General features: G+C 36.2%; 1 protein-coding gene across 2 annotated transcripts in view; it reads right to left on the bottom strand.

The window, feature by feature from the left end:
* LOC128015813 (SLIT-ROBO Rho GTPase-activating protein 3) overlaps positions 1 to 9,227 on the bottom strand; it is a 73,728-nt gene extending 64,501 nt beyond the window's left edge. For both annotated transcript variants that reach the window (XM_052599994.1, XM_052599995.1), the window contains exon 1: positions 8,679 to 9,227. In XM_052599994.1, the coding sequence (XP_052455954.1) occupies positions 8,679 to 8,745 (67 nt within the window). In that variant the 5' untranslated portion in view covers positions 8,746 to 9,227. The remainder of the gene's footprint in view (positions 1 to 8,678) is intronic.
* Positions 9,228 to 13,381: the final 4,154 nt, after the last annotated feature.

Raw genomic sequence — 13,381 nt, 5'->3', positions numbered from 1 at the left:
ATATGGAGATTTGTTTGTTACACTTTATCTATAATTAATTTCGAATTTAATGTAACTTTATTCAATTTCTGTGCAGGTATATGTCCTACTTGCTGAAGGGCACAGGTAAATATAACATTTATTATAGGGTTTATGTTAAGATTGTTTTTAAGCTCACTTAAATTAGAAGCTGTTATTTTTTTAAAGTCTAATAAATGCAAAAATTACTGGCTCGCAATTATAACATAATGTTTAATCATTATAGTCAATGGGTTAATATTAGGAAAAATAAAGAAATTTCCTAGAGATATCAGTAGTATAAGTATCAGTGATACTGGCCTTCAGTTATAAAAAAAAGATGCCATTAAACAATTAATATATATTAAAATATACTGTCTTTATTGTTTCCACATCAATTTGAAGATTTTTTATATAGACCTTGTAAATGTCATAAGACTTTGACAGTATGAAGTACTTCTATTGGAAGTTTTTGGGGCTGTCAGTCTGAATGGCCATTCTCTTCAGCAAAAACTCATCCTGGACATTCTTCTAAATATCCTCATCTAGTTTCCTCCGGAAAATTGAAAGCAGTACATTTAGATTTTTGGGGTGAATTATTCAGTTTTTGTTAAACTGATTTTACCTGGAAGCTATAGATGGCCCTCAAGAAGACAAACCATGCCTGCATTTGACTTTCTTCTTTCTGAAGAACATCCAGACTGCAGTAGGTCAATAGTGTCAAACGAGCCAGTAGGTCTCTAAATAGTGATGGTAAGCAGTCCGAAAAAAGGTCTGTCTACCATTAACAAACCTTTGTTTTGACACAGGAAACCAAAACCACAGCCTAAAGGAGTTAAAACACATCATCACTTAGCAGTTACCACAACAAGAAAAACCTCTGATGCAAGCTAGGCTAGTTTAATGATAGGCAAACTCAAATGACGCAACGGGCAACTATGCTTATTTATCCAGACCTATCTAGTCAGCTTATAAGCGAACACAATTTATAGATTTGGCATCTGAGTTCCATTATGGCTACCTTCAGGCTGTGTAGAGCTTATCAATGATCATTTGGATCCATATCTTTCCAGAGAACAGAGTAAGTCTCTCATAGTCTATGGCAAGATTTCATTGGCCAAGGCCCGCCAATGAGGCCATTTGACCGACATGTCAAACAACCAATCACCGTTCATTTCATTCAGCATCACGTTTCGGTGGGGTGGAAATGTCGCCACAATAACAAACTCTCACAATATGTGTATATATACTATAATATATAATATATTACACAATGTATAAAACTTTTGGATGTATTTTAAAGGTTCTATGTATATATATGACATACTTTTGAATATCCAGCATTTAGTTGATCCTGCTAAGCGCTCGTCGTCAGTTGTAAACTTGACAGTTTTCTTCTTTTTTCATTTCTTCTTTCATAAGGGGATTTGGCGCCACAGGATTTTTGTTTCCAGCTAGAACGTTAAAGAACGCGACAAACACATCTCCCTAAAATCCTGTATAATTCAACCAATCCGATCATGACTTCGACACCCCTGAAGTTTTTGCACTTTTGTGTCCCATATGCATCAGACGTTTAGCCAACGGTCCGTGGGTGTGATGTCTGAGGCTGAGACTAACCCACAGTCTGTTCCCAACCATCTGATGCATACTGAATACAAAAATGGCAAGAACTGTCTGAAAATTTGCAGTTTCATTTTGGATTGCACCTTTTTGGAGTTGGACTGTTTGCAAGGTTAACACAATGTGCAAATCTTTGAAAAATACTAAGATGTGTTAGCACTAGCAGGCAAACTAAATTTCCACAACCATAATTGCATAATTGCACACGCTGTTTTCTTCATTGCATTTATAAAATTGGTACTTTTGATGGCTACAAAAATGTCCTTGATTTTCATCAGTGTTCTTCAGCCTGGTTGTGAAAAGACATTGCCAGTGCAGTTATTTAAATTGCCGTTTTGAATGTTTTTCCCTTCGCAACAGATCGATTATTGTAGTATCTATCAACTATTTTAGAAAAACCCTAAAAAGCACAAAAACTGCTTTTCACGTACAGTAGAATTAAAATAAATAAATAAAAGGTACACTAGACTGTATGACAACAGTCCAAACTCTTAATACACAAAACTAGTGTATCTCCATGTACAGTTTTGCCATTCATATTCAAAATCGCAACCTGTGTCCAAAATATGCCTACTTTCATTCTATATAGTAGGCAAAATAAATAAAAATATGAAAGTCCCTCATATTTCCTAATCCATTTTATTCATAAAACGTGGCCAAAGGAGAAGATTTGTGAATGACAGTAAAGTTATGCAACTGATGGCATAGGTTACATGAAAATGACAACATATATCTGAAATTGCATTTATACTATACATATTATAATAATTTTAATGTTCGCAAAGCATGTTTCAAATCAAATGTAGTCCCTATTATACAATATTCGATTATGGATGCAGTGACTAAGGCATATGCTAAATAAAACCACTACTAATAACATCCTGTGTTGGGGTGCATTTGGACTGTCCTGCCCCACTTCTGAAAGAGGCAATGGGAAGCTGGCAGACACTCACTGCCAAACCGTGACCCATTACATAACACACTCCCTGTCCAGACGCTCTGATTATGACAAGACTGAAAAGGAGAGAGGACAAGCAGGAAACAGTCCCCATCCCTCGCTCTTCTGCGTGAGGGGAAAGACTAAAAAGTCTAATTCTGCCGCTCCAGCTATTTCTCCACTTGGATCCTCTCTGTTTAAATGCAAATAAAGCTGTGTGGCAGTTTGAATGGAGGTGAGGTCCACAGCCCCTGGCCTTTCTGGGGCCCTTAAAAGTATTAATTAATAAGCAACAAGTTAATCATAAATCAAGGGTGAAGGGTCTCAGACAATTTCTAAAGAATATATATATATATATCTGTAGTAGTTGATCCATTACGTGTCCATTTCCATTTTTAATCCACAGATAGGAAATATTATCATATTAAATAAAATAATTAATGTGAATCAGATTATAATATGAAACTAAATTAGGTTATAAAAATTAATGACTGAATATTGGTTAGTGTTGTTTTTGTCCGGTGGACATCCTGGCACAAGACTTTGATTGAATATTAGTTGCTATGGCAATAGTGATTGTCTGCTTGCATGGAGAGTGAATGGGACAGGCATTCTATGAATCACAGAATCACATAACTGTACAGCACTAAGCAGCCCTGCACAAACTATTGAGTAGTGTGTTCGTCTGTGAGTGTGTTTTTGTATGGTAGGACCATGAATCACTGCCGGCCACTTGGCCTGGACCACATTAACCTGTCATTTACATTCCTGCTGCGTGATGTATGGTCAAATGTGGTCTCCAACTAAGCTTTAGAGCAGGTATTCCAATTTACAAGCCACTTATGATGAAAAAAGTTAAAACAAAAGGGAAAGAAATAAGACACTCAAGCACAGATGTTTCCCCGTTGTGTTACAATAACAAGACTAGGTCTACTAGTTCATGTAAAGCTTTTCTTGTATTTAAGAATCCCCTTTAAAACATTGTTGCCACAGTCATACACATTCAGACCAACTATCGATCAATCTTTGACTACTGTCATATCTCACATTGTTTTAGAGTCCTGTATAAGCAATTCTACATGGCTTCAGTAAGAGAAAATTCAATGACATGCATTTTAACCCCAGAAAGAATCTAACACCTGAGAAAATAAAACATGAGAAAGTTGGCGGATGAATATTTCATTTTATTTCCTTAGTAGAGAGATTAACTAGCGAGAAACTTTGTGCATAACTCATTTGCTTTCCAACTGAAATGTTTTGAATGACTAGAACAAAAAGAAGTCTGAGAAAAAAACAAAAAAAAAAACTGGTAGAACTTGTTGTAAAGAATTTTCCTCGTACACAAGAAACTAGCTATCACATTTAAAAATAGCCAAAAACTAAAACTCACCCCAATGTCATTCCAAATCATTTTCTTTTCTATGTATTATATAGGAACGTAAGCATGTAGCAACATTTCCAAGCTGCTCTATTTCCATACAACATAATAGACAGTAACCAGGGACTGCTAACTTCCAAAGGGAGCTTGTCCATATTGGTTCTTTGTAGTCATCAGACACATGAGGACCGATAGCATTTAAATTCACAGATGTTGAATCTGGTGTGAAGCATCTCAAGGCACCAATTTCTGCAAACACAAATGTGATTTGAACACAGAAAGCTCTCAATATGGCTTCAGAAGACTTGAATTACAGTGTGTGACTCCTATTGACTATTTTCCAGATGTTTTTCACTGCTTTTTGTCCATTTTGGGGCTTAAAGGTACAAATCACCATTTATTTTCCAAGAACATCCTAGAATCTCAGACATTCTGTCCTATAATCTCTTTGTGTGTTTCACTGAAGAAAGAAAAAAAACACAGTTGGAACAACAACATAAAATGATGGGGGGAAATGTAATTTTGCATGAATTATTCTTTAAAGAGTCTTGTCAACACTGTTATTAATATTAGAACTATATTAATGATTTTTTTTGTGTTGGGTTGGAATTATATTAACTTTAGCACCTTTGGCCTGGATAAGTGAGATAATTTGATTGTCGAATACATGTAAATAGAACATTTCGTGTATTTGCATTTGACCCTCTTCTGTACTCATCTTGACAGCTTGAAAAGCTCCTGCGAATTTTAAAACATTAATTATGCAATTTGCATGTGCATATGTCAGAGGCGCAATGCTTCTGTATAATTAAGCAAGGTTCCATGTGGAAAACATGCATGAGCAGGGAGTGGGCGATTTTATGCTAATTTACTCTCAGCTGCTCGTAAGGATTGTTTATCATCTTAACAGGGTATTTCACCAACATGCATATTGTGCTAGTTTTTTGCGCAGTGATTGGTTTGCGATGGACGGGTCATTTTAGGTCTGTATCAGAAAACTTGTAATGAAATGCATTTTTAAATCACTTCTGTCACACCGTGAGTTATTGCTACCGGGTGGATTCATACGCTAGAGATGGAAGTTATCAGGATGATTTGGTGATTACTGCTCTGTTATTCACATGGTGATTTGACTGTGTAGTATGCATTGATGAGGACTATAATTGGAATGAATATCATTACCAATATGACATCATAAATGAAAACTAAAGGTGATCATTAGTATTTGTGGCCCCTTGGGTTATATAAGTTTCTCTTAAAAGGTAAGTTGCAAAAAATGAAAATTCTGTTATAATTTACTCACTCTCATGTGATAAATTTCAGTCTTATTCACTAATCTGGTTTAATATAATTCTAGAATTATACACCTATTTTGAATATTTTTTTTAAATGCAATTTATTCCTGTGATGGCAAAGCTGCATTTTCAGCAGCCATTACTAATATACAATCATTCTAATATGCTGATTTGGTGCTCAATTATTATTAGAATGATTTCTAAAGGATCATGTGAGACTGGAGACCGGAGTAATCTTTCAAAAGATTCACCCACAATGTTTAAACAACTCATCTCTTCCCTCTGCCTCTTTCTTTTTTACTCATTCTCTTTTTTTGTACCTGATTTTGCTTCACCCTTCATTTTTTTGATCTTCATTCTTACATAATTCATTGTGACTTAAAAGTTGCTTAGCTGTTCCCAACCACATTTTCGTACATTATGTAGGTGAAATGTTCTGTGATGATTATATATGCGGCCCTTTACCAGCTCACGTCTCTGAATCTCCACTTAACATCTTTTCCTTCACTACCATTCTCTAGGGTTTACATCAACAAAGATGGTAGGGAAGTTTGTGTTAATGTGTCAATATGTCACTTTTGTTTCCCATTTAGTTTTATGAAAATTAGCCATTCTAAAGCTGATATACGGAAATGTATATTTGATTGTCATATGCACCAAATGTTTAAGTGAATGTTACAAACAAATGCATCAATATAACACGAGTGAGATGATTTTGACCACATCAAGATTATCTGGTTGTTGTTTTTTTTATCCATTCAGACAGCTATGGTAAATTGCGGTGGTGAAAGGAAATTAAAGGGTCGCCACTAGCTAACAGAGGGAGTCCATCTGGCATTAACAAACCACTTTGTGTCATTCTTGCTGCTCAAAAGGCTAATGATTGAAGATAAAGCTCATTACTATTCCAGACTACATCTCCCTCCTGTAACCACCAGATCTGGATTTGACAAAGACCATCTATGGTATGTGACCTTCTGAATTTAAAGATCACCAAAAGACATGTGTTACCAACACCAAAAACTGTACCAAACCAATACCTGGAACAAAATGAAATACTTAATAATAATAATAATAATAATAATAATAATAATATGTAAACATAGTCTATAAAATGGAGCATCATGGAAAATAATAATAATAATAATAATGTATTATTATGAAATATATTACATTACAAAATGTAAAAAATATATATTTCCAATATAAAATCTTTAAAATTATTTAATAAAAAATTATTTAAATTATTAAATAAAAAATTATTTAAATTATTAAATAAAAAATTATTTAAATTATTAAATAATAAAAAAATTAATTTAAAATTAAAATTTGTATATATTACTACAATTAATGTTAGCAAGTTCAGATGGATTTATACATATTCTGACATTTTCTAAATTCTTTGGTACCATTTCATTACAGATGGGGGATGGGCTGGGCCACATTTTAATGTTAATGGCATTTGTTCAAGAAGAGAGTGGCAGTGTTATAGATCACAACAGTTATTGGACGGGCACCTCGAGAGCCATGTGGCCTTCTCAAACACTGAGGAGCAAGACTCTCTTTTAACAAAAGCTACTCAAGCGAGAATCACATCAGAGACATTTAGTGTGAAGGGTTCCTCGAGTAGAGGAACAGACTTTGTAAATCCCATTGCAGATTCAGTGTGCATCACATTACACTTAATCCTTGAAATTCAGGACGGCAAGTTTTAAATGCTGAATATTAATAAAGCAAACTGGGAGAAATTCCCAAACCCTGCTCTGCTGCATAGCCAGGCTCATTTTAAATGGACACGACTGAAGTGTTTGTCCAGTTAACCATTAACAATTAATAACTATTTTCAGTTATTATTCACCCTTTCTATCGGGTTTACAAATAATCCAGCCCCTCAGTTAAATGGCCAGAGTCTTTTGAACCTTCACAATCATTATTGAGTAGCCAATCAATGAACTGTTTCTGCAATGACAAATATACACTTCAGACACTAGAGCTGTTAAAAAGCTTTGTGAATGGACACATAGTCAAACACCAACTGTCATTCAGGTCCACTGAGGGGGAAAGTATCTTGTAAACGTATATAACATCTGTGCATCTCATTCACAACAACAGATCACCATCTAAACATACTCACTTACTAGTATACCTGCCTTCTTTACATACACAGTGAATATATATAGGTCTTCATTTTCCCTCAACGCATAAAAAAGGTCCAGTAAACTGTAAACAAAGGAGAAGAATTAACCAAGCCCGCTGGTCGCCTTGAAGTTCCACCCATCTGTGCAGAGAGCAAGACACTACAATACGCCATTCTACCCAGCAACAAAAACCCTTACCCAAGCTTCTCCTTTCCACCAAAACACAATGTGTGCACAAACAATGAATGTGCAGAACATTAACAGCAGGAATCTATGTGCAACGGCGCATGTGTCACTGCAATAAAACACATTTGAATTGATCAAACTGCACAACATGTGTCAACAGAATCAAAGTTACTGATGTTGTTATTCTTGGACCCATTTTTGACATGAGGAAGGGACAGATGGCTACAAAGCAGCAAGGACATCCCGCCCAACTATTGCACAATGCAACTTCAGCCAAACAAACACAATCTCAAACATTGGGGTTAAAATGGCAGCAAGAAGTTAAAATGAGATGCAGTCAGGTCTTGATGCACAAATGCCAAGCCATTACATGGACTTTATTGCTGTCCTGTTTATCATACACTAGTATCTATGCCAGTTGCTACTGCTAGCATTGCATATCTCACTAGTAATCTCATTAGGTATGTAATGACTAGTCAGAATGGCTACTTTAAAGTAAAATCAAAACTGTTACTAGTATTACAGTTCCACTAGTAATACATGTAATTCACATTAGTGCCAAACAAGTGCTAGTATGTAAAAAATAACTGCTATTAATGTCAATACTAGTAACTATTGAGATAGTTAGTAATAACAATTAGGAAATACCAACTACACTAATACTAAAATAATAGTTACTAGCACAACGGACAACACAACAACTGGAAAAAAACCACAGTATTAGTTGGAAGTGAATAGTTGATGTCAAAGATGCAAAAAACAGTGACCAGTAATGGACTAGTTACATGTCACTGTTGGGATAGTGATGGCTAGTAGCTAAAGAATAAATACTAGTAATGAAAAAGTACTAATGATTAACCTAACAGTGTGGCTACTAGCATCTAATCAATTAGTATGCTACTGGTTTTAATACTAGTTAAATGGATGAGTGCTAGGAGCACAAAAATAGCTGCAAATTTTAAGGAGTAAACGTTATTACGGCTTGAACCAGTCATCTTTGTTTATTTAGAGAAACAGGTTATGAATTGGATCAATATAAACATCTAAGTATCTCGCTACAGGCCAAGTGAAATGATGTTCATCTGAACTCCTCGGATCGATTCGTAACAGGCAAGCATGCATACCTTTCACTTGCGTTTCATACTCCGCAATGATTTCCTTGTCCTTCTTAATCTTCGTCTGGGATGACATTTTTCTTGAGGTATAAATGTAGAATCCAGTGATATGCTGAGCCTTGCGCGCAAGCTCCCGATTCTCACAGTTTGCAGCTTTCCCCCTTTCTTCCCCACCAGTACCTATCAGAAGTGTCCTTCAATTTACATCTGCTGGTAATCCTGATACTTTCCCCTTCAGAAAGCAGCACAAACACAGCTGTAAGCAGCCCGGGCACACCTGCGCTTTCTCAGATCCGATCCCTCGCGTTCAGAAGAGCTGCTGGGCTCGGGGAGAGGCTGCTCCTCCTTGCTCAAGATCTGCCATCTGAACTGACTGAAGGAAATACAATTCCTGCCTACAAGAGGTTACGGTAGGAGTGATGCGGCGTTGCGTATGTGCCCATGCCGTTTATGTGGTTCTCAGGTCCGAAGAGTTGAAATGGCATAATCTGAGCTCGACTGGGCTCCGTTGCATTAGAATCTCATCAGCAAAGCAAAGAACAGAATAGCGCCCGAGCGTCGTACGAGACTCCTCCTATTGTCGAATTCAGTCCCTCAACCAATCCAATCAGTTCCATATATGCACCCCTCCCAGGGCACACACACTCTCTCTCACACCCCAGGGCGTTTCTTATACACTTCCATTCGATAAAGCCAATGTGTTTAGCTCAGGGTATCATTTTTCATAGATGTATCAATGTGTTTGTTTTGTGTCCCATTTCTCATAGCTATTAAAATATGAAGTTATATACACAATACATTACATAAGGCATTGAAGACCCAGACCAACATTTGATACTATTACCTCTTAGTATAAGCAATAATTGCATCACTGCCACAGATGTCATTATTGCTAAATAAACCATGGCAGGATGATCGACGTGATCTTGTATAACCCTGAAGGATGTTCTGCAGATTGTACGCAGAACCTGATTTTACCAAGTGAGACATGTTCCTGGGACAACATCGTTGTTGACCCTGGAACAACATTGTGATTAACCAATCAGATTTGAAGAACCAGTTTATAGATTATGTGAAGTTTATGCTTAAAATCATTGTTTGGTGCTTGTACATCAGTGTCATTCATCTATCATTTCCTCTGATTTTAGGGATTACTCATGGTTAAGGTTAGGTTTAGGTGTAGGGATATGGTTAAGAATATATTTTTGGAGTAAAATGTTGTTCCAGGGTCAACAAAATATGTTGACCTAGGAACACATCGAACTTGGCAAAATCAGGACGTGCAGATTGTACACCCTCCTACACAGCAAATATATGAAAACATGGACATGATATAGGCCTACTAATCTGAGTTTTAAGAATGAGGAACACTGTTGTTGTTCATTTTGAAAATATTGGGTGAGAAATAAATTGCATTGGCAATATCAATTTGACTTTTAATCCTTAACTTGTAGAGGGCACATAGAGGCCTAAGGTGACATTAGCCATACGGGAAACGCACTGGACAATGCCATTCAAAAATGTCATTCTGTCCTTTGAATTGTTCAACTGATCAATCAAAATGCATCATCATTGCATTTCTCAGTTTAGTCAGGGATATGGTTAAAAAGATTGGTAGTTACCTGGAAAACTGGGAATGGAGGCTCATTTGTTGCTAAAACATGTAGCACTCTGTTCATTCCAAACCTGCAGTTCATAAGAACATTGTGAGATCTAAAAGTGTTTATTATTATTATTATTATTATTCTGTGGGTGATTCATAATTAATTTGATTTGCATAATATGGCAGAATATGTTCAAATGTGTTTTAAAAGTATTAATCTTACTCTTGATTTGCTTGCATCTAATTGAGTGCTCAAGATGAATTCAGGATGTCCAAAAAATGAGCATGCGATACAAGCTCTGTTCATTCAGGTGTCAGGGATGTTCTGAGTACTAAGACGGTGGCCTGACAGTTCCTGTCAGTGAGTTGTTTAAACCTGCGGTCGCAGAGACCCACATCATAGATCTGTCATCATGTCATTTTATCTGCAATCTTGCAGTGCAGGAGAAAAGCTCTTAGTGAGATGGACCGGGGTCTGAGTGACACTGCAAATCACTATAAGATGTGAGATTAGAATTCAGCGACAAAATTAAGAGTTATACATTCATCGCATTCTCACTAAAAGACATGGTGAGAAAATACATAGCTCACCTCATTTCATAATTCTTTCAGAAATAGCTGCATTACTCAGTGTTATATTTATGAACGTGGGTTGTGCATGTAACCACCATAGCACTCATATTGTCATCGATCTATTCCACACGAGCAAACAAAGTTTTAGCATGTCTGTAGCCAACCAACGTGAGCTTCTTGAGCAGTATTTAATCAAATACAAGACACTAGACCTTCTCAAAGGTCACTTTCACAAGCTTACTTCGGGAATTTAGAATGAAATATGCAGAAAAAGGAGTGATAGCATTACATTTATGTTGTGGAAACATAATTTTTATTATATCAATATCCAGCCTTCTTGTGGACATAATTATTAAAGTTCAATAGATCATCATCAGCTATACTGAGGTAATGAAGATCTCTACAGAGGCACAAGTATGTATGGCACCCTTTTGTTCATGGCAAAAAAATTTACCAAGCAATTTACCAAGCTCCGCGCCCCTCCTCTCGGTTCTTACGTTCTATATCTCAGGGGGCAGCATCCATGGGAAACTATGACTTCAGTGTTTTTGAGGGACAAAGCAGCATTGTGAGGTTCTTCTCAGTATTTCAGCTTGAGAAATTACAGAGAGAGAGAAAGAGAGCTTCCTCCGGGAGGCTCAAAACACCAGAATGAGTCTCTGCTGAGAATATATGTGCCATAGAGGACTCTGTCTGGACCGCTGCCAGGGTATTAAGCCACTGAAGATGAATGAAATTTGGACACGTTGAGAAGATGGAAAAATGTTTGCATGTACATATTTATGTTTTCTTTACATTACATGACCAATATCTGATGCTACATTTACACAAATGCTAAATTTAAATGAGAGGATTAAGATGAACCTTCAGGGTAATCACAGCAACACCCATTCTCAGTGAAAACAAGACAAAATCCTTCATCTGTGTTGCTTTATAACCACTACAGCAAAAGTATAATGCCAAGAGCAGGTTAGAAATCCTAAATATTTCCTGCATACTTCCCATTTTTTATCATCCACATCTGGCACTCAGCTGCACTGTGCTTTTCCCTCTCATTGTGCAATGAATCCAGATTAGATTATTCCTGTCATATTAGCAAGAGAGAAAAATATTATGCACAAAATCAGTTTAAAGCTTTGGCATTGATATAATTGTAAATAATGATGTAAAAGAACTAACAGGTCTTTTCCGTTTGGTGTTTTCCACATGTTATTAGGAGGGGACCGTTTGAATGATGGGGAAATGGCATCTGGAAATGTCTTTGGCCAATGTCAGGCTCTCATTTTTTGATCTCCAGTTCTTCTCTTTCTGCAGGTCTAGAAAAACAAGAAGAACAAAAAAATGGGTTAGACCATTAGTTTTTTTTATATATAATATTATATATATATATATATATATATATATATATATATATATATATATTAAAAAAACAATATTATGTTTACAGTAAATGTGGAACTGTTTCTGATCACAATGCCCTAACGAGACACTGCATTGTGTACTTAACTGTAATACTGGGTTGAAAAAATGTTAAGTCAGTATCTTACAACACGATATTTACATTTTTGCCTTGGCTTTAGTTCTGTAAGAACACACACAAGAAAATAATTTTCCAAAGAAGATTTTGTCTTTGTAGAAGTATGCTTTTTCTGACAATGTATGTCTTAAAAATACATACAGATAAGTAGCTACCTTTAAATTTAGAAAGGTGGTCTCTTGCAAGAAAATAAGCACTTTTAGGGGTCTTTGGTATCAAAAACCTTAAAAAAAAATCATTTGCAGTTACTCCACAATGGTTAAGGTTATGATTAACTTTAGAGATGATCATTTAAGTCTGACAAACAGTAGCATTTGTGGCAGTTTATTTAAATGGCAAATTGTCTGAGTTTAACTGTAGAGTATCACAAGCTATGAAACCAGTGCAGTCTTACTTTTCCTGGCAGGCATCACCAGTTTCCCTTAATTACACACACACTGTGAGCTATTATCACAAATTTGCTTCAAGGACTTAAAATGCCTCTAAACAGCTTCTTTTTAATACTTGAACACATTTTCCTTTCCCTTGATACTGTACTTTAATCCCCTTCATAGCCTTCCGTACTTTTCTGTCCTTTTTCTTTCACCTATACACTTCTCTCTATTTATTTTTTATTGTCTCATCCATCTTTGTTCATGTAAGGAGAGACATTCTGACAGACAATGTTTCAGGGGAAACACAGGACTTCCAGTTTAAATCATCTGTAGTGCTGCGCACAAACAGACTTGAGGCTGCACACACTGCAAACCCTGCAGCACACAATAACAATCAGTCCCATCTGGCTGACAGCACCAGTCCTCCATCCCCCAATCAAACCTCCCAGTCTCTCCTCACGTGATCTCTGCAGTTCTCTCTTCTCTGACTCAGACTGCAGAAAACAGGTCCTGTAAAAAAAAAAAAAAAAAAGAAAAAAAAGAAATTTGAGCTCTAAGATGTACACAGATAATTTACTAATAGACAAGTAACATAGAAGTTGTTATCTGGAAGTTATTATGAAAG

The sequence above is a fragment of the Carassius gibelio genome, chromosome A6 (assembly GCF_023724105.1).
Source record: "Carassius gibelio isolate Cgi1373 ecotype wild population from Czech Republic chromosome A6, carGib1.2-hapl.c, whole genome shotgun sequence".
Lineage (NCBI taxonomy): Eukaryota > Metazoa > Chordata > Actinopteri > Cypriniformes > Cyprinidae > Carassius > Carassius gibelio.
Note: the sequence above shows the minus strand (reverse complement) of the source record. Positions and strands in the feature narration are given on the sequence as shown.